Here is a 21284-nt window from a genome sequence, read left to right on the forward strand (position 1 = left end):
GTCTTCAGGCTTGGGATATCGTCGTGATGACGTGACGCCACGAACAAAAACAAGGACCACCCATGAGTCAGCATCTGCTGTGCAAGAAAGAGACAGTGTCGCTCTTACGGAAAGGATGATTTTTATTTCCATCCTAAATGATTATCACACCATTATTTAAACACATCTGAAAAATCCTGAAGTAATGTAAACTGAAGGCACAGAACAAATCAAAATATCTAAGCTTAAAATGAGAGAATTTAAATATTTCGACAGTATCAATAAATTATGAACAAGTTTCCATCACCAAATATCATTCTGACCAAAAGCTATAGTCTTTTATAATAAAACCAAATTAGCTTAAACTGATTTCAAGATTTCCACGATAAAAATAATATTGGAAAAAAGCCATCTTTCAAAATATTCATTTTATCACCAGGTTTGCTGTAAGCATTTTATTTATAACAAAGTGGCAGTTAAGATATTTGTTGATGGGTGATCACTCCCCAGGAATGATGCGTTCTTACAAAATGTTTTAAAAAATAGCAAAGTAGGCTACAAAATTCTATTTGGGGAGCAGGAAAGAAAACTTGTTCCATGTCAATTAGAATAACAAAGCATTTCAATATCAAATTGCTTCAAAAGCCAGTCATCACATAACAGTAATATACTGCACAGGGCATCCCACTGTATCTTGGTTAACTGCTGATCATACAGTGTCGCTAAGGGCTTGAACAAGTCAGTAACGATTATTGTTGCCATTTCTTATTTAGTCAAGAGATATGTTTAAAAAACATCGTTAAAAAACTCACTGGAATAATCTGTGACACGCTACAGAAACAATAAACCCCAGCAAGGCAACTGCTAAGTTTTGAAATGAAGTGGTCATGCTTCATAATATACTGTAGTATTCTGAAATACATTCTCTGATCAACACCGTTTATTAGAGGTCACTTGTAAATTAGCTCAGATTCTGAACTAGATTTCTAAATGAAACTTTTTTCAAGTATGCATAATATTCATAAGGTAAAGACTTTCCTCGTATTCACTTCTTTATGTGGGCTTCCAATGGACAACCATGATGGTTAAAGGACAAACAAAATGGGCTGGTCAGTTTTCAAAAACTTTTCAAAAAACATGAGCTAGTCTAGTGACCAAGGACTGATTGAAAAGTTTTTTTAAAATCTGGCATAGCAGGTTTCAGATGTTAGTATCTTTCAGAATTTTTCCTGAAATAACTAAGTAAAGAAATAATGGGGAAAAATAAGGGTTTCTAAAACACTCAAGAGAATAAAATAAAAAAGGTGTGTCTTTACTTAGCTGTGATATATATGAATGTGCATTTAACAGCAATATGGTTTCATTTTTATCATCTAATTTAATACATGAATCACAGAAACATTTCCAGCCAAGTTTGCTGACAGGAGTATAATACAAACTCTAGAAAACGATTTTTAGCAAAAACTGCTTCAAAATTTTCCTACATAACAAAACATTCTTTTGGAAATGAATCTTTAATGCTTTTGGACCATCCAAGTAAATGCAGCTTTTACCATCTCCAGCTCTAAACTATAATTATCTCCCAAATTCCTTTGTCACTGGATAGTGTTATCTTTTATTCTCTACTATTCTAATAATGGTACATTATTTTTAAAAAATCTCTTTATGGGGTCTCAGACCTTAATGTCTTCATCTATGAGTACTGAGATTAAAGTAGAAATAAAATAAGCCAGAAAAATCACCTTATAAGCAGTATGAAGTTTTGAAATGTGGCACCGGTGTAAACTGGGAAAGGCTTATCCAAACTCAGTACGCATCCATTCCCAGCACTGCCGCCCCAGGGGCAGCACACGCTGCCCGTCTTGGGCACGTGGAACTCATTTTATGACTCAGTTATTGAAAACAGAGCCACCAGAAGTCGTCTGACCCAGCCGGCTGGCTCACAGTTTGGGCAGACTTCATTCATTATTATAGCTCACATTTTGACAGCTGAGAATCTGAATTCTGAAAATGTGGTCTCACAAGGGTTAGTGGAAGATGGGCACTGGGCACTGAGCTGGCAAACGGAAGGAAACCATTTAAATAACAAAGGACGAGCCTCGTGGTTTTGACCCTGCGTATACCCAGCTGTGTCAGCAGCCCCTAACAAACAGAAACTCGACAAAACCAAAGGGTTTTCTTTCCAAGCCCTAAAAAAAGGAAGATGTTTGACTTAAAACCAACTTCAGAATCTACACCAGGCTGCCAGGCCAGCAGACCACTGTCAGCGTGACTTTGCTCCTCTGCCCCTTCAGCATGGGGACCAACGCCGAGTGGCTCATGCCCACGGTCGACAGGCCGTTTACGGCCACGATCATGTCTCCACACCTGCACAACGACAGACAGAGATAGTCACTGTTTCCATGATTCTGAAACTGTTATCCCGGGACTTGCTTCGCAGGAAAACCGCACTTAACCACTGTCAATGACTAAGCTACGCTGTTTACTTCGAGAGAGATCTGGGGTGATTTTTAAGCCTATGTTGGCTTTCCCTTGCCAATCAAGGACACCCCTTGCCAGCCTCTCCTCTAACTGGTAGATGATTTTAAGGGCAAGCAGAATAATTTTCATATAAGCTTAAGCAACATATAGTTAAGAGAATAAATCTGCTGCCTCTTAAAAATACCAGATGATACATTTGGATGGTGTTGCTGATTTTCACTGTTCATTCTTAACAGCTCATACATTCGAGGGCTCAATTAATTGAGACTAAGACCCACACCTCCTCTTTCAGCTACGGATGCTCACCGTCCTCCAAGCCGAATTACCACCAACGGATGATGAATCTGAAGACCTTTCTGTCCTTTATGATTTTCAGTCTTTAGTTTGAATACAAATATGCTACTTTATTGTGAGCTACTTCAGTTTCTTTTTGGAAGTAAGTGGAAGTTAGTTTCTAATCTGCATGAGACCCAGACTGGTTGAGTAACTTGGCCAGGAGAACGGTGAAGTCATCCCCCCACTCCTCTTTCCTCCTAAAATAATGATTTTTCCATCTGTGTCAGGATGAGACTGGTCCGGAGCAAGCTAACCCCGATGGACTTGTCCCAGTGTTCTCGAGCCGTCACTTTGCGTCTGCAAACAGCGTAGATTCCCCATTTGTGCAGCCCTCTGACTAGGCTGTCGGCACCCACTTTTCAAGAACCGTTTCTTTCATCCAACACTAGGCACTAAGAACTTAGTCACCCGTCTCCTCTGTTTGTGTAATCTCTTGATATGACACCTCTTTCTTCTCACCGTGCCTGAGCTTTGAAAAAGAGGCGGCACAGAGACTGAGAGAGTACTTTTTGCCCCGTGGTGACAGCAGCGGGGCTGAATGGCAAAGGCTCTGAGCCACACCGTCCTGGTTTAAATCACTGTCAGCTACTCCCAGCTGTTCGATTGTGGGCAGGTTTTTAACCTGTCGAAGCCTCAGCTGTCTTGCGTATAAAATAGGAACCACAGCAGCACTTACCTCACAGGTTGCTAAGAAGATTCAGTAACCCGTGCCCAGCACCTAGTCCTGTGCCTGGCGCACACAGCGTCCGTCCAGTCCTGACGAAGACTTTACTACACATGCAAGGCCCTGTGACGGCTGCCAGGGGTACAACAAGAATGCAACAAAATCCCTCCCACGTGGACTTGCATAAATTGAATGTTAGGCTGACATAAGTGCTGCAGAGAAAAAGTTACCTAATGACAGGACTGGACCCAAGTGTTCAGAGCAAGTTGTCACGTCACAGTGTGTCCAAATGACTCAGCTTTATTTTGTTAATCTAATAACAGGCACTGAACCTATGAGTGCCAAGATGGTAAAGGTGATGCTTCACTCTAGATCAGGGCTGGCAAACTGTTCCTGTAAAGGGCCAGATGGTAGATAAATATCTCAGGCTCTGCAAATCACTGGTCCCTGTCACAGCCACTCGGCTCTGCCATCGTGGCTCGGAAGCAGCCATGGGTGATATGCAAACGAGTGAGCGTGGGCATGTTCCAATAAAACTTTATAAGAACAGACATCAGGCTGGATTGGGAGCTGACCCCAGTCTAGATCGTGTCCATCACAATAAGCACAAAGTACATCATTAAACATAACAAGACTCACTTTAATCTTCCATCGTAATAAGCAGGAGTTCCCAAGACAATGGTTTTAATGAAGAAAGGCTGATTGGTGTGGTTTTCTTCATATCCACCAACGATACTGAAGCCCCAGCTTCCCAAGTAACTTCTTCTCAAAACTATATCATGGCAGCTGTGAAGGGCACTATAAACAAAAACAGAAATCAAGAAAAATTAGTGTGAAGGCTTTTCATAGCCTGTTCATCTTTGTTATAACTCCACACCATGTTACGTGCACCATTGTTGGGGAGCAGTAACATGCTAGAACTTCTCATCTGGTCTACTTTCTTAGCTCAGTGATCAGCATTTAAAAAGGCTCCTGGGATGGAGAAGAGTCCCACAGTGGCCTGACATTTTAGGACAGTGCAGGTTATTCTCATTATTCTGAATCTTCTGCAAAAAAACAAAACACAAATGAGCAGTTGTCTGGTACACCCAGCAAATCATAGTGGAAGAGCCTCCCTCTTAGGAAAACCAGAGCTGCTACCCTAGGGGGCAGCCCCTCTGACCCTCAGTTGTTGAATACGGGTTTGCATACAATAGAGACCTCCGAGAATCCACAGAACAGTGGCTGTTTATTGACAGGTATCCTTTTGACATAGGTGGGCTCAAAAATAGGTTTTTACTATCCTGTGTATTTTTCTGTTTTTTAATTTTATATTGGAATATAGTTGATTTACAATGTGTTTCAGGTGTACAGCTAAGTGATTCAGTTATACATATATATATATCCATTCTTTTTCAGATTCTTTTCACATCTAGGTTATTACAGAATATTGCAGAGAGTTCCCTGTGCTATACAGTAGGTCTTTGTTGGTTATCTCTTTTATATATAGTAGTGTGTTTATGTTAACCCCAAACTCCTAATTTATCCCTTACTACCATGTTTCCCTTTGGTAACTGGAAGTGTGTTTTCGAAGTCCATGAGTCTGTTTCTGTTTTGTAAATAAGTTGATTTGTATCATTTTTTTTAGATTCCACATATAAGTGATATATGATAATTGTCTTTGTCTGTCTGACTTCACTTAGTATGATAATCTCTAGGTCCATCCATGTTGCTGCAAATGGCATTATTTCACTCTTTTTTTATGGTTGAGTAGTGTTCCATTGTATATATGTACCACATCTTTATTTGTTCCTCTGTCGATGGACGTTTAGGTTGTTTCCATGTCTTAGCTATTGTAAATAGAGCTGCAGTGAACATTGGGGTGCCTGTATTTTTTCGAATTATGGTTTTCTCTGGAGATATGCCCAGGAGTGGGACTGCTGGGTCATATGGTAGCTGTTTTTAGTTCTCTAAGGAACCTCCATACTGTTCTCCATAGTGGTTGTACCAATTACATTCCCACCAACAGTGTAGTTGGGTTCCCTTTTCTCCACACCCTTTCCAGCATTTATTGTTTGTAGACTTTTTAATGATGGCTGTCTGACTGGTGTGAGGTGATACCTCATTGTAATTTTGATTTGCATTTTTCTAATAATTAGCAATTCTGAGCCTATTTTCATGTGCTATTTGGCCATCTGTATGTCTTCTTTGGAGAAATGTCTGTTTAGATCTGCCCATTTTTTGATTGGGTTGTTTTTTTTAATATAGAGCTGCATAAACTATTTGTATATTTTGGAGATTAATCCCTTGTCAGTCGCATCGTTTGCAAATATTTTCTCCCGTTCTGTGGGTTGTCTTTTCATTTTGTTTATAGTTTCCTTTGTTGTGCAAAAGCTTTTATGTTTAATTAGGTCCCATTTATTTTTGTTTTTATGTTCATTACTCTAGGAGGTGGATCCAAAAAGATATTGCTGTGATTTATGTCAGAGTATTCTGCCTATGTTTTCCCCTTAGAGTTTTAAAGTATCTAGCCTTACATTTAGGTCTTTAATCCATTTTGAGTTTATTTTTGTGTATGGTGTTAGAGAATGTTCTAATTTCATTATTTTACATGTACCTGTCCGGTTTTCCCAGCACCACTTATTGAGGAGGCTGTCTTTTCTCCCTTGTATATTCTTGCCTCCTTTATCAAAAATAAGGTGACCATATGTGCGTGGGTTTATCACTGTCATTTTGATTTGCATTTCTCTAATAATTAGCGATGTTGAGCACCTTTTCGTGTGCCTATTGGCTTATCTGTATGTCATCTTTGGAGAAATGTCTATTTAGATCTTCTGTCCATTTTTTAATTGGGTTCTTTGTTTTTTTTTGTTGTTGACTTGTGAGCTGCTTATATATTTTGGAAATTAAGCCCTTGTAGGTCACATCATTTGCAAATATTTTCTCCCATTCTGTAGGTTGTCTTTTTGTTTTGTTTATGGTTTCCTTTGCTGTGCAAAAGTTTGTAAGTTTGATTAGTTCCCATTTGTTTTTTGTTTTTATTTCTATTGCCTTGGGAGACTGACCTAAGAAAACACTGGTATGATTTACATCAGAGAAAGTTTTGCATACGTTCTCTTCTAGGAGTTTTATGGTGTCATGTCTTATGTTTAAGTCTTGAAGCCATTTTGAGTTTATTTTTGTGTATGGTGAGACCTGTGTATGGTGTATCTTCACTGATTTACATGTGGCTGTCCAACTTGCCCAACACCACTTGCTAAAGAGACTCCCTTTTTCCATTGTGTATTCTTGCCTCCTTTGTCAAAGATTAATTGACTGTAGGTGTATGGGTTTATTTCTGGGCTCTCTATTCTGTTGCATTGATCCATATGTCTGTTTTTGTGCCAGTACCACCCTGTTTTAATTACTGTAGCTTTGTAGTACTGTGAAGTCTGGGAGGGTTATGCCTTATGCTTTGTCTTTTTCTTCAGGATTACTTTGGCAATTCTGGGTCTTTTACGGTTCCATATGAATTTTAGATTATTCTAGTGCTGTGAAAAATGTCATTTGATAGGGATTGCATTAAATATGTAGATTGCTTTGGGTAGTATGGCCATTTTAACAATATTCTTCCAATCGATATCTTTCCATTTCTTTGAGTCATCTTCAGTTTCTTTATTCATGTTTTATAGTTCTCAGCATATAAGTCTGTCACCTCCTTGGTCAGGTTCATTCCTAAGTATTTTATTTTGGGGGGTGCAATTTTAAAAGGTATTGTTTTTTACATTCCCTTTCTGATAGTTCATTGTTGGTGTAAAGAAATGCAACTGATTTCTGAATGTTAATCTTGTATACTGCTACCTTGCTGAATTCGTTGATCAGTTCTAGTAGTTTTTGTGTGGAGTTTTTCTCATATAGTATATCATCTGCATATAATGACAGTTTCACCTCTTCCTTTCCAATTTGGATACCTTTTATTTCTTGTCTGATTGTTGAGGCCGGGACTTCCAATACCATGTTGAATAGGAGACATGAGTGGGCATCCTTGTCTTGTTCCAGATTTTAGCAGGAAGGCTTTCAGCTTTTCACCATTTAGTATTATATTGGCTGTGGGTCTGTCATAAATAGCTTTTACTGTATTGAGATATGTTCCCTCTATACCCACTTTTGTAAGAGTTTTTTTTTTTTAAATGATGAATGGATGTTGAATTTTGTCAAATGCTTTTTCTCCATCTATTGAGATGATTACGTGGTTTTTGTCTTTTGTTGATGTGGTATATCACATTGATTGATTTGCATATGTTGAACCATCCTTGCGAACTTGGGGTGAGTCCCACTTGGTCATAGTGTATGATCTTATGTGTTATTGAGAATTTCTGCATCTATATTCATCAAAGATATTGGCCTGTAGTTTTCTTTTTCGGTCGTGTCTTTGTCTGGTTTTGGTATCAGGGTGATGGTGGCTTTACAGAATGTCTTTGGGAGTGTTCCCTCCTCTTCAGTTTTCTGGAAGAGTTTGAGAAGTATCGGTATAAGTTCCTTTTTGTATGTTTGGTAGAATTCGCCTGTGAAGTCATCTGGGTCCTGGACTTTTTGTTCATAGGGAACTTTAAAATTGCAGATTCTATTTCACTTCTAGTGACTGCTCTGTTCAAATTACCTATTTCTTCTTGATTCAGTTTTGGTGGGCTATTTGTTTCTAGAAACTTGTCCATTTCTTCTAGGTTGTTGAATTTGTTGGCATATAATTGTTCATAGTATTCCGTTATGGTTTTTTGTATTTCTGTGCTATTGATTGTTATGTCTCCTTTTTCATTTCTTATTTTGTATATTTGGGTTCTTTCTCTTCTTCTTGGTGAGCCTGGCCAGAGGTTTGTCAATTTTGTTTGTCCTTTCAAAGAACCAGCTCTTGGTTTTACTGATTATTTTTCTATTCTTCTAATCTCTATTTTATTGATTTCCCCTCTGATCTTTATTATGTCCTCCTCCTGCTGATTTTAGGTTTTGTTTGTCCTTCTTCTTCTTTTATTAGGTTGTTTATTTGAGATGAAGGCCTGTATTGCTATGAACTTCTAAGAACTGCTTTTGCTGCATCCCATAGATATTGTATGGTTGTGTTTTCATTGTCATTTATCTCAAGGTATTTTTAAATTTCCTCTTTGATTTCCTTGTTGACCCACTGGTTTTTTAGTAGCATATTTAGTCTCCATGTAACCATTTTTTTTCTCCCTTATTTCTTTTTCTGTGGTTAATTCCTAGTTTCATGCCATTGTGGTCAGAAAAGATGCTTCAGATAATCTCTATACTCTTAAATTTGATGAGGCTTGTATTTTGCCCTACTATGTGGTCAATCCTAGAGAATGTTCCATGTGCACTTGAAAAGAATTGTGTATTCTGGGTTTTTTTGGATGTAATGTCCTGAATATATATAAATGAAGTCTAACTGTTCTGTTCTGTCAGTTAGGATCTTTATTGCTTTACTGATTTTCTGTCTAGAAGATCTGTCCATTGATATGAGTGGGGTGTTAAAGTCTCCTACTATTATTGTATTCCTGTCCATTTCTCCCTTTATGTTTGTTAGTATTTATGTATTTGGGTGCTCCTACAATAGGTACATACATATATGTTGATGAGTGTAAAATCCTCTTCTTGTACTGATCCTTTTATCATTATATAGTGTCCTTTATCTTTCTTTATGGCCTTTGTTTTAAAGTCTAGTTTGTCTGAGTATTACAACCCCTGCTTTCTTGTCATTTCCATTTGCATGAAATATCTTTTTCCATTCCCTCACTTTCAATGTATGTGTCCTTTGCCCTAAAGTAGGTCTCTTGTAGGCAGCATATTGTGGGCTCTTGTTTTTTTTTTTTTTTTTTTTTTTAATCCAATCTGCTACTCTGTGTCTTTTGATTGGAGCATTTAATCATTGACATTTAAGGTAATTATTGATAGATACGTATTTACTGCCATTTTAAACCTTGTTTTCTCATTGGTTTTATATTTCTTCTTTGTCCCTTTTTCTCTTCTCTTTAGTGGTTTGATGATTTCCTTTTGTATTATACTTATGTCCTCTTCTTTTTGGTTTCTGTGAATCTACTGTATGCTTTTGATTTGTGGTTAACCCTGTTTTTCAAGTATGTTACCCCCTTCCTATATCTGTTTGCCTTAGATTGAGCCTATATTACAACTGCCAAACACATTCTAGGGAAAAAAAAAGTCTCCATTTTCTTCCTCTCCTCCCCCCATTGTATGATTTTGGTGTCCTCTCTCACATCTTCATGTTCATCCTTTCGCTGTTCATTGTGGTTACCATCACTTTCACAGAATTTTTTTTTTTTTTTAATCTGTGTACTGGCTTATTTAAGTGATTTACTTTTCCACTTGTGACTTTCTCTTTTCTATAGATTGTTTTTTATTTGGAGAAGACCTTTCAATATTTCCTTTGGGATAGGTTTAGTATTACTGTATTCTTTTAGTTTTTGCTTGTCTGAGAAATTCTTTCTCTCTCCTCCTATTCTAAATGATAATCTTGCTGGGTAGAGTATCCTAGGTTGCATATTTTTCCCTTTCAGGACTTTGAATATATCTCGCTACTCCCTTTTGGCCTGCAACGTTTCTGTAGAGAAATCATAGCCTTATGATGGGGGGTTCCTTTATTATTAACTCTTTTTCTCTTGCTGCCTTTAGAATCTTCTCTTTAACTTTTGCCATTTTTATTATAATATGTCTTGGTGTAGGTCTATTTGGGTTTATCTTGTTTATCCTGTACCTGGATATGTTTCCTTCTTTAGGTTTGGGAATTTTTCAGCCACAATTTTTTCAAATACATTTTGGTTCCCTTTTCTCTTTCTTCCCCTTCTGGAATTCCTATTATAAGTAGATTGGCACACTTTATCCCATAGGTCTCATATTGCTTTCATTATTTTTCGTTTGGCTTTCCGTCTGCTGTCCTGATTGGGTGATTTCCATTATTCTACCTTCCAGGTCACTTATTCGTTTTTCTGCCTTATTCATTCTGCTGTTCATTGCCTTTAGCTCAGCTTTCATCTCTGCAAATGAGTTTTCTTATTTTTCTTGGTTCCTCTTTGTAGTTTCTAGCTCATTTTTACAGTACTCTGCATTTCTGTCCATAGCCTTTCTTAATTCCTTCAGTCTAATAGACACCATTTTGACAAGGAGATAATGAAAATACTGAAGAGGTCTGTTTCATTGTTTGTTCTTTCTGGGGAATTCTCCTGGTCATTTAATTGGGAGTGGTTCCTCTGCTTCTTCATTTCCCTTATATTTCTTATATTTCCTTGTATTTCTAATATTTAGTTATGTATCTGTTACTCTGTGGTCTTGGAGGGCTGTTTATACTCAGGGGCGTCCCTGTGTAGCTTGTGTGGGTTTAATATATTTGGTGTGACGGTTGTTTTTAGTATGGATGCATGTCGCCTCTTTCCTCAGCATGTGCTGGTCATTATCCCCTTGATAGGGGGTGTGCTGATTCCTGGTCCTGGGATTCCTGCTGGTGGTGGCAGCTCAGGCTCACCCCTGGAACACATGATGGGAGCGGAGGTAGCTCACGACCACTCCTGTAGTCCAGGAGGGAGGTGGTAGTGGCTTTTGTGACTGCTCCTGGCGTCTGGGCAGGAGGTGGCTTGCTACTGCTCCTGGAGCCTGTGCAGGCAGTGTCCTGACCTCTGAGCGCACACACAGGGAAGAAGGCTACAATGGAAGGTCCTGCCCCTCCCCTTGTGCATCCCCCAAACAATGGTGCCTGGCCTCTAAGGCTTCCTCCATGTACACCCTCAGGTGCAGTCGCAGTAGATTTCAGCCCAGGCTGTTTCTGCACAGCCAACCCCAGTCCTTTCCCCAGGTCTGATCTCCAAAGGCCAAGTTCCAGCACCCACCTGCACTGGCGGACATGTGTCTCAGGCTGGGGAGTGCAGGGTGGTGGTACTGACCATCTGTGCAGTCTTCCCACTGCTGTGGCTGCCATAAAACCAGCTGCTGCATTCTCCTCTGAGGTTCTGAAGCTCCCCTTCTGTCCTGGCTGATCTCCCCACTGGTGAGGGGGCCTCCCAGGGTGCAGAAACCTTTCCTCTTTCACAGCTCCCTCCCAGGGGCACAGGTCCCATCCTGATTCCTTTCTTTCTTTTTTTTTCTCTTTTTTCTTTTGTCCTACCTGGTTATGTGACTATTTTCTTGCCCTTTCAGCAGTCTGAGGTCTTCTGCCAGCATTCAGTAGATACTCTGTGAGAACTGTTCCACATGTAGATGTATTTGTGGGAGAAGGTGAGCTTCACATCTTACTACTTCGCCATCTTGATCGCTTATCCATTTTTCCTTCTCAGGATTGCTTTGGCTATTTGGGGTCTTCTGTGTTTCCATACAAATTTTTTAATTTTTTGTTTCAGTTCTGTGAAAAATGCCATTGGTAATTTGATAGGGATTGCATCGACTCTGTAGATTGCCTTGTACTATCCTGTGCATTTCTCATCTAAAATCCTTGTTACTATTCCTGGCACATCAGAAAATGCTCTGAACAAAGGAAGAGGTACTGACCCCAAAACTAGCCTGGAATAACAGATAAGGAAAGCTACAAGAAGCATGGGGGTTTCTCCAGGATGCCGTTGGTCTCCGCCTGTGCAGCAGCAGAGGTGGGCACTTGGGCAGAACTGCTCAGCATGAGGGCACAACTTCACACACAAAGTTCTGGGCTGAGTGTTTAATAAGATCAGTTAGGTTCCTTCTGATGGCTGACACCTCACAACTTAGATGGCATGTCTGCAGGAATTGAACGGGAACCATTTAAATCTATGTTGACTTTTTAATGGGGAAAAATATCAGTTTTGGTGCATGGAATAAACATATGAAGCAGTTAATCATCTCTGTCATGAAAAATCTCTCTCCACAAAGGCCCTCGAGTTCCCTGAAACAGTTATTCTATTACAGTTTTATGCCCTCTTACTTGTTTTTTTCCTTCTTTTAACTGAGAGGACAAGTCAGCAAGTTAAATTAATAAATGAGGGGCTTCCCCAGTGGCGCAGTGGTTGAGAATCTGCCTGCCAATGCAGGGGACACGGGTTCGAGCCCTGGTCTGGGAAGATCCCACATGCCGCGGGGCAACTGGGCCCGTGAGCCACAATTACTGAGCCTGCGCGTCTGGAGCCTGTGCTCCGCAACAAGAGAGGCTGCGACAGTGAAAGGACCGTGCACCGCGATGAAGAGTGGCCCCCACTTGCCACAACTAGAGAAAGCCCTTGCACAGAAACGAAAGACCCAACACAGCCATAAATAGATAAATTAAAAAATAAAAAAAAAAAATTAATGAAATCCAATAATATCCTTGCTTTTTGTGTTATTCTTTATGTGAAAGTACCTTATAAACCATATTGCACTGTATAAATGCTAATTATTATAAATTTATTCCAAATGAAGCTAGATGGCTCAGAAACAGGCATATTCTCATTGCTTATTTTAAAGAATCAGTCATTTTCGTACCAGGTTAAAAGTCAAAATATTAGTTTCAGAATTCTTCTGTACAATAAGAATCTTAACTGAGTTGGAAATGAATGAAGATGGTAATTCACATCCTCTCTACCTCAATACCACATTACACAACTACCACCTGGAGCTTCCAAAATGTCTCACAACCAGACACCGACCAACTACAGGATGTCCTGGCTGGTGAGCCGGTCATGAGCTGTGACCTCCTCCTAAAGGGGGTCAAGAGCAGTAACGCTTGAACACCAATGGTTTGGCCTAAAGACTCTTATGTCCAATAAAAACTCAGTTTTACACTCCTTTGTAGGAAGAGTAGGGCTTTTAGAAATACTTCTAGGATAGGGAAAGGCCCCACACTTTGACCTGGTTTTTCCGGTGAAAAATGCACGTAAGTCTAAGCATGTATCAGAGTGAATGTTCATAAAGGACAGCTGTTCTAAGCAAGAGACTGACCACCCAATCTCATAGCTGGCCCACTTGGGAGCCTTTTGTAGGAATCAACAGAATAGCTTTATTTTTATAAACAGGTAAGTCTTTTCAGCTTTGTTCTTATTATCAAATTTACCTTTTTAAATATAATAACCTAAGAAAAACCCTGATTTGATATTGCTGCTTTTATCTAACTAAAGCCTTTTTTCCTCCTCAATGAGTGAATTTGCTGTGCTATACCCTGATGAAGGTTGCAATTGTGATTTTCTGTAAAACAACAGAGAAGCTGCAGTACCTGGGCAGCCCAAGCCACATGACCCACGACGGGGACCAGCTGGCATCGTACTCATTCTCGCTGACGGTGCTGGGCTGCTCATCTGGGCCGTGGGCGGCCTCCTCCACAACCTGCACCTCCAGTGCTGTCAGGGCCACCGTGGGCGACGTGGCGCTGGCCTTCAGCATAGCCACAGCCTCACTGTGACTTAAACTGGTCAAATCGATGCCATTGATATTCAACAAGATGTCACCTGTTCAAATAAGGGAGCAAGAAAACTGAGCCACCAAGTGATTACTTCCCTGTAAATCCTGTTATCTGTAAACTAATCAACAAAGGTTAGTTCCAAAAACTCAGATGACATAAGGTAAAAGACCGTTTTTCTCTTTATAATTCTTAGAATACTGAGGAAAAATCCAATTCATGGACAACACTCCAAAACAATTCAAAAATTTTAAATAATGTAATAATATATAGGAAAAGGTTTGGCTCGAGGCTCTGGAATTTAGTTGGGGTCCACATCAATCAGCCCTGGTATAGCTGTGGACGGGCCCTGGGCACCTTCATTTCTCTTCTTACGCTTCCTTCCAATTAGAAAACGATTTGATCTTTTGCTCTTAGAAAGGAATTTTTAATATATTCTACTTTATATTGATACAGTTTTATACATCTAGACAGCCCTACATAGTTCACTCAGTGCAATCATTTCAGTATGTAGAGAAGATACCCTTGGGCCTACACAAAGAAATGAAACTTGTGATTTGAACATGTCCTGCTTGAAGAAGAAAAATAGTCTTTGTTGCTCTGCCAAGTAATATAATAAAAAAGAGCAATGAGGCTCATAACCAAAAGGTTAGGAAGGAAAGGATTAGTTTTTATAGGAAGCACAAACGTTTGTACTAAGAAAGCCCACAGAAAATCCTGCTCCCCAATTCTTCATTTTTCAGATTATTAAAGCAAAACATTCTCTTTGTAGAAAACTTCGAAAACATAAAATAACAAGGAAATAAAATTACCTCAAATTCCACATAGAAGGCTTTTTTAAAGTCATTTGTCCTAAAGATATAATTCATATACCATTCAATTAAAGTCTGTAATTTTATGGTTTTATAGTCACAGAGTTGTATTGTACAACCATCATGTCATTTTTAGAAAATTTTTATCACCACCCCCAAAACCCTGTACCCATCAGTAATCAGTTCCCTTCCCTGAGTTCTAAGCAACTACGAATCTACTTTCCATCTCTATAGATTTGCCTTTTCTGGATATTTCATATAAATGGAATCATGTGGTCTTTTGTGACTGGCTTCTTTTACTTAGCATGTTTACAAGATTCATTTATATTGTAGAATGTATCAATACTTCATTTCTTTTTATGGCCAAATAATATTCCATTGTATGGATAAATCACAGTCTCTTCATCCATTCACCAGTAAATGGACATTTGGGATGTTTTTACTTTTTGGCTATTATGGAAAATATTGCTATCAACCTTCACGTACAAGTTTTTGTGAACGTGTTTTCATTTCTCTAGGAATGGAATTACTGGGTCATATGACAACTGTTTAACTTTTTGAAGAACTGCTAAACTGTTTTACAAAACAGTTGTACCGTTTTACATTCTCTCTGGCAAATATATGAGAGTTTCGATTTCTTTACATCCTTGCCAACGTTATTGTCTTTTTTTTTTTCCCTATATTCATCCTAATGATGAATTTGCATTTCCCAATAACTAATGTCACTACCTTTTCAAGTGATTATTGGCCATTGTGTATTTTCTTAGGAGAAATGTCTATTCAGATCAGTTGCCCATTTTTAAATCGGGTTATTTGTCTTTTATTACTGAGTTACAAGGGTTCTGTAATCCCAAACTCCTAATTTATCCCTCCCCACCACGTTTCCCCTTCAGTAACTATAAGTTTGTTTTCAAAGTCCATGAGTCTGTTTCTGTTTTGTAAATAAGTTGATTTGTATCTAGATTCCATATATAAGTTGATATCATATGATATTAACCTTTCTCTGTCTGACTTACTTCACTTACGATGATAATCTCTAGGTCCATCCATGTTGCTGCAACTGGCAATATTTCTTCTTCTTTTTTTTAATGGCTGAGTAATATTCCATTGTAATATGTACCACATCTTCTTTATCCATCCATCTGTTGACGGACCACCTAGGTTGCTTCCATGTCTTGGCTATTGTAAATAGTGCTGATGTGAATATCGGGGTGCACATATCTTTTCAAATCATGATGATCTCCAAATACAGGCCCAGGAATGGGATTGCAGGATCATATGGTAGCTCTATTTTTAGTTTTTAAAGGAACCTCCATACTGTTCTCCATAGTGGCTGCACCAATTTACATTCCCACCAGCATTGTAGGGAGGGTTCCTTTTTCTCCACACCCTCTCCAGCATTTATTATTTGTAGACGTTTTGATGATGGGCATTCTGACTGGTGTGAGGTGATACCTCATTGTAGTTTTGATTACATTTCTCTAGTAATTAGTGATGTTGAGCATCTTTTCACATGCCTTTCGGCCATCTGTAGATTAATAGACCATAAGTGCGTGTATTTATTTCTGGGCTATCCTGTTCCATTGATCTATATTTCTGTTGATTACTGTAGCAGTGTAGTATAGTTTGAGGTCAGGGAGCCTGTTTCCTCCAGCTCCATTTTTCTTTCTCAAGATTGCTTTAGCTATTCGGGGCATTTTGTGTTTTCATACAAATTTTAAAATTTACTGTTCTGTGAAAAATGCCATTGGTAATCTGATAGGAATTGCACTGAATCTGTGAAAAATGCCATTGGTAATCTGATAGGAATTGCACTGAATCTGCTGATTGCCTTGGGTAGTACAGTCATTTTGACAATATTGATTCTTCCAATCCAAGAACATGGTATATATCTTTCCATCTGTCTCATCCTTGATTTCTTTCATATCTTTCCATCTGTCTCATCCTTGATTTCTTTCATCAGTGTCTTACTATAGTTTTCAGAGTACAGGTCTTTTGCCTCCTTAGGTAGGTTTATTCTTGGGTAATTTTATTCTTTTTGATGCAATGGCAATTGGGATTGTTTCCTTAATACTCTTTTTGATCTTTCATTGTTAGTGTATAGAAATGCAACAGATTTCTGTATATTAATTTTGTATGCTGCTACTTTATCGAATTCATTGGTGAGTTGTAGTAGTATTCTGGTAGCGTGTTTAGGATTTTCTGTATATAGTGTCATGTCATCTGCAAACAATGAGTTTCACTTCTTTTCCAATTTGGATTCCTTTTATTTCCTTTTCTCCTCTCGATTGCTGTGGCTAGGACTTTCAAAACTATGTTGAATAAAAGTGGCGAGAGTGGACATCCTTGTCTTGTTCCTGATCTTAGAGGAAATGCTTTCAGCTTTTCACCATTGAGTATGATGTTAGCTGTGGGTTTGTCATATATGGCCTTTATGATGTTGAGGTAGGTTCCCTCCATGCCCACTTTCTGGCGAGTTTTTATCATAAATGGATGTTGAATTCTGTCAAAAGCTTTTTCTGCATCTATTGAGATGATCATATGGTTTTTATCCTTCAATTTGTTAACGTGGTGTATCACACTGATTGATTTGTGGATATTGAAAAATCCTTCCACCCCTGGGATAAATCCCACTTGATCATGGTGTATGATCCTTTTATTGTACTGTTGGATTCAGTTTGCTAGTATTTTGTTGAGGATTTTTGAGTCTATGTTCATCATCAGTGATATTGGCCTGTAATTTTCCTTTTTTGTGGTATCTTTGTCTGATTTTGGTATCAGGGTGATGGTGGCTTCATAGAATGAGTTTGGAAGTGCTCCTCCTCCTGCAATTTTTTGTAATAGTTTTGGAAGGATAGGCGTTAGCTCTTCTCTAAATGTTTGATAGAATGCTCCTATGAAGCCATCTGGTCCTGGACTTTTGTTTATTGGGAGTTTTTTAATGACAGATACAATTTCAGTACTTGTAATTCATCGGTTCATATTTTTTATATCTTCCTGGTTCAGTCTTGGGAGATTGTACCTTTCCTAAGAATTTGTCCATTTCTTCTAGCTTGTCCCTTATTGCCATAGAGTTGCTTGTAGTAGTCTCTATGGTCCTTTATATTTCTGTTGCATTGGTGGTTGTAGCTGCTCCTCTTTTCATTTCTAATTTTATTGATTTAGACCCTCTCCCTTTTTTTCTCGAGTCTGGCTAAAGGTTTATCAATTTTGTTCATCTTTTCAAAGAACCAGCTTTTAGTTTCATTGATCGTTTCTGTTGTTTTTATTGCTTGTGTTTTTGGTGTCATATCTATGATAACCATTGATTAATCTGTTGCATAATCCAAGGCCATGAGGGTTTACACTTGATTTTCTTCTAAAAGTTTTAGCTCTTACATTTAGGTCTTGGATCAGTCAATTTTTGTGTATGGTGTGAGGCAGGGCTCCAACTTCATTTTTGGAGAAACAGCTTTCAAGACTCACTTTTCCATATGAACAAACCAAGTGTATGGAGAATGCTATTTACCACTACCACCCCCGCCCATACAGATTATATAGTATCAATCAATGGGGGCTGTGAAATTGTGAATGAATTAATCCCTAAACACCACTCCTTTTTATTAAGTTTGTCTCTGCTCCACCTCTTCTGTGATCCTCCTCCCACCTAGACACCTTTTTACTAGGCAACAAGTGTATTTCAGTGAGATGCTCCTTCAAAGTATCTGGTCTACCATAATGCTGGAAGCATAAATCTCTTAGAGGGTCTTTTCCAACATAAAATAATCCAACAGAGTAACTGTTAGAAAGATTATTAAGCTTCAGCAATTTCCCTTTACGTTAGGCATTTTTCTAACCTTATAGAGAGGCTTTATGCTTCCAGTATGTACAAGACATTTTAAAGGATTTTAAAAAGCCATGTTTAATAGAAAACTTTATAGACATTTTTTACTTTTAAAAATGTAAGTTGACTGCTGGAGATTTGGTGAAACTGCACAAGAGCCTAGCTTACCTCTCCTGATTCTGCCGTCACGTGCAAGGCAGCCATGAGGTGGCACGCTGGTCACAAAGATGGGCAGTTCCCCACTTTTACTTCCTCGGCCCCCAGCTACTGTCATTCCAAGGGACTCGTGTGGTTCCTTCTTTACAGTAATGTGTTTTTCTTGGCATGTAACACACTGGGCAAGATCCTGAACATGAGAGGAAAAATTTATTGGGTAATTAATATATATAGTTGAAGTAATGACAGCTAAAGTCAAAACATAACGTGGCAATTATAAAGTCGTCATTAAAAAAAAAATCACTATAGAACTGAAAGCAATACACAGTTCTTCAGAGGCACATGAGCCCTGTGGATCACAATGGCAAACTTTGGACTACTGTATTTTCACAGGACTATATATGGAACGGAAAAACTCAGGACTGTTGACATAGGGGAAGTCAAAGTAAGATAAGCATATGATTTGTATAATTACCTTCAGCTCCCAGATATGATCAGTTCTAAAAAAGTAAATAATGCATTTGAATTTTAAGATTCTGAAGAGAAGCCAATTAATTTTACTTCCATTTTTCTCCTATATTCTTTGAGAGAAAAGTTGACATAGTATAAAAGTGTGGATTTTACTAACTGCCAGAAAAAAGCTACAGAGCTGTCTTCTGATTCTGACTAACAAGGGTTATCAGAGCACTCAATCATGAAGCAGGTGCAAATCTACCTTCAAAATTTGTGAAAAGCTAAAAGGATATGAAATAATTGAATTTTTGAAGTTAATAACAGGGAAATCAATCCCCAACAAACTATATTCTCAGGGAAAAGCTATTTTTATTGACATTTGTTACTGTTACCTATTACTGAGATACTCCTGGAAGTAAGAAAAGGAGAATCTAAAATACTTTTCTTTTGAATTAGCATTCAATAAAATCAAGGTGTACATATGCAATACGAATATTAAAATAACATTTATCGAAGGCTTAACTATGTGCAAAAAAGCTCACAGCTTTACATGCATCATTTCATTAATCTTCACAGTGGTCCTGAAAAGTAAGTACTATTATTGGCCCCATTTTATGGATGGAGAAACAACTTAGAGAGGTCATGTAGCTTGCCCCAAATCATAACAACTGTAAGTTCCTGCATAGGGATTTGAGCAGATGCAAATATATAAACATATGCTTTGCATACGTGCACATAATATGTATACATATTGTTTATATGTACCCACACCACATGATTACTGTCCTGTTAAATGTAACAGTGGAAGCTAATGTCTCAAAAGGTTTCCAACATTTATCAACTCTGAGAAAATACAGATAATAATTAACATTATTAACAATATCAACAATAGAAATATGAGTTACATTTACAGAATTATAACATTCCTTTAGTGACATTATTTGAAAGTGTTGACAAATCTGTGAATCAGGCCCTGGAACTGCAGGCCCATCTCCCTTTCTCTGGTCCTGGAATCCATGTACTCTTGAAATTTTATTAAGGGAACTACCTGCAATAACAGCCAAGTGTTCCTAGAAAACGTTATGACCTAGTAGAAAACCTGGAAATGTCTTAAGGCAGTCTCCTGTTTAAAGGTATAAAATCTATCTTAGTATCCTTCAAAATTGGGCAAAACCCACTTTATTATGAAGACAACTCATGTAAACTCAGTCTTGAGTATATTTATAAGCACTTTTGGCTTGCAAGTATTTAATCAATTAAAGGTGCTTCTTTTATTCCTCTAGATGGCTCAGATATATATACATTTTTTTTTCCTCAGGAACCAAACCAAACTTAAAAGATTATACTCAGAATACTTCAAGGAAAGTTCTAAATCATACAAATGTTTATCTAAGCAGCTACTTAAGAGGCCTAGCAGCAGGCTAATGTATACTGCAATTTTTAATGATGATTATAATCATCTGAATAGGTTTTCTTGTGAATCTGTTTATTTTCCCTAGGAGACCCTTATTTTTCTAAATCAGGATTTTATATAACAAATGCAGTATATTAGTAGCAAATAGCTAACACTTAAAAGTACATTACATGTGGCTGTTCTAACCAATAATAGTTGCAGAGTACACAGAATAAGAGTAAATTCAGCATTACTATTTAAAACATTGTCACAGAAAATTAAAGACAATAAGAGTTAGCAGCAGAGTTGAGAGAAAAATATGTGCCCCAAACAAATAAGCAGAGTTCTCTATATGAATGTTGGAATGACTAAGTAGTTTTAAAAATTGTCTTAAAATCATGTCATAGACACTCGTATCTCAAATTATTGTAAAATTCAATGACATAAAAGGTTCAATAATCAATTTTTGCCTTATATTGTAATTTTAGGAATATATATGTAATGCATAAAGTAAGGACAAGCCATATGAAACTATTCAAAACTCTAAAACAGTAACTCCTTTTTCATAGTCATTGTCATGAAGGCAATATTATAGGTTTCCTTCATACATTTCAGTTTCAGTTCAGAAATGAGAACAAGTCTGTGGTTACAATTTCTTAAAAGTATTAACTAAACCAAAGACCAGTGACAAGTCTGTACTTGAGCTCAGAAAACCAGATAAACCTGATGGGCCAAAAGTACTTGTGCCTTTAAGGGATGCTTTCTTAGGGTACCTGTGACATTCCAAAGGTTAAGTACTCTCTCAAATACTGTACTTACATTAAGAAGTCATT

General features: G+C 38.0%; 1 protein-coding gene and 1 long non-coding RNA gene across 6 annotated transcripts in view; one reads left to right on the forward strand and one right to left on the reverse strand.

The window, feature by feature from the left end:
- Positions 1-21284, forward strand: part of LOC309615472 — an 80158-nt gene that overhangs the window by 55145 nt on the left and 3729 nt on the right. The gene's annotated exons all lie outside the window — the stretch shown is intronic.
- The window catches only part of LNX2 (ligand of numb-protein X 2), an 87657-nt gene continuing 66477 nt past the window's right edge, over positions 105-21284 (reverse strand). For all 4 annotated transcript variants that reach the window (XM_082365053.1, XM_082365052.1, XM_082365055.1 and 1 more), the window contains 4 exons: positions 18618-18795; positions 13632-13863; positions 4100-4258; positions 105-2346 (listed from right to left, as the gene is read on the reverse strand). In XM_082365053.1, the coding sequence (XP_082221179.1) occupies positions 2211-2346; positions 4100-4258; positions 13632-13863; positions 18618-18795 (705 nt within the window). In that variant the 3' untranslated portion in view covers positions 105-2210. The remainder of the gene's footprint in view (positions 2347-4099; positions 4259-13631; positions 13864-18617; positions 18796-21284) is intronic.

The sequence above is a fragment of the Balaenoptera borealis genome (genome assembly GCF_965194805.1).
Source record: "Balaenoptera borealis genome assembly, chromosome: 18".
In the NCBI taxonomy this organism is placed as follows: domain Eukaryota; kingdom Metazoa; phylum Chordata; class Mammalia; order Artiodactyla; family Balaenopteridae; genus Balaenoptera; species Balaenoptera borealis.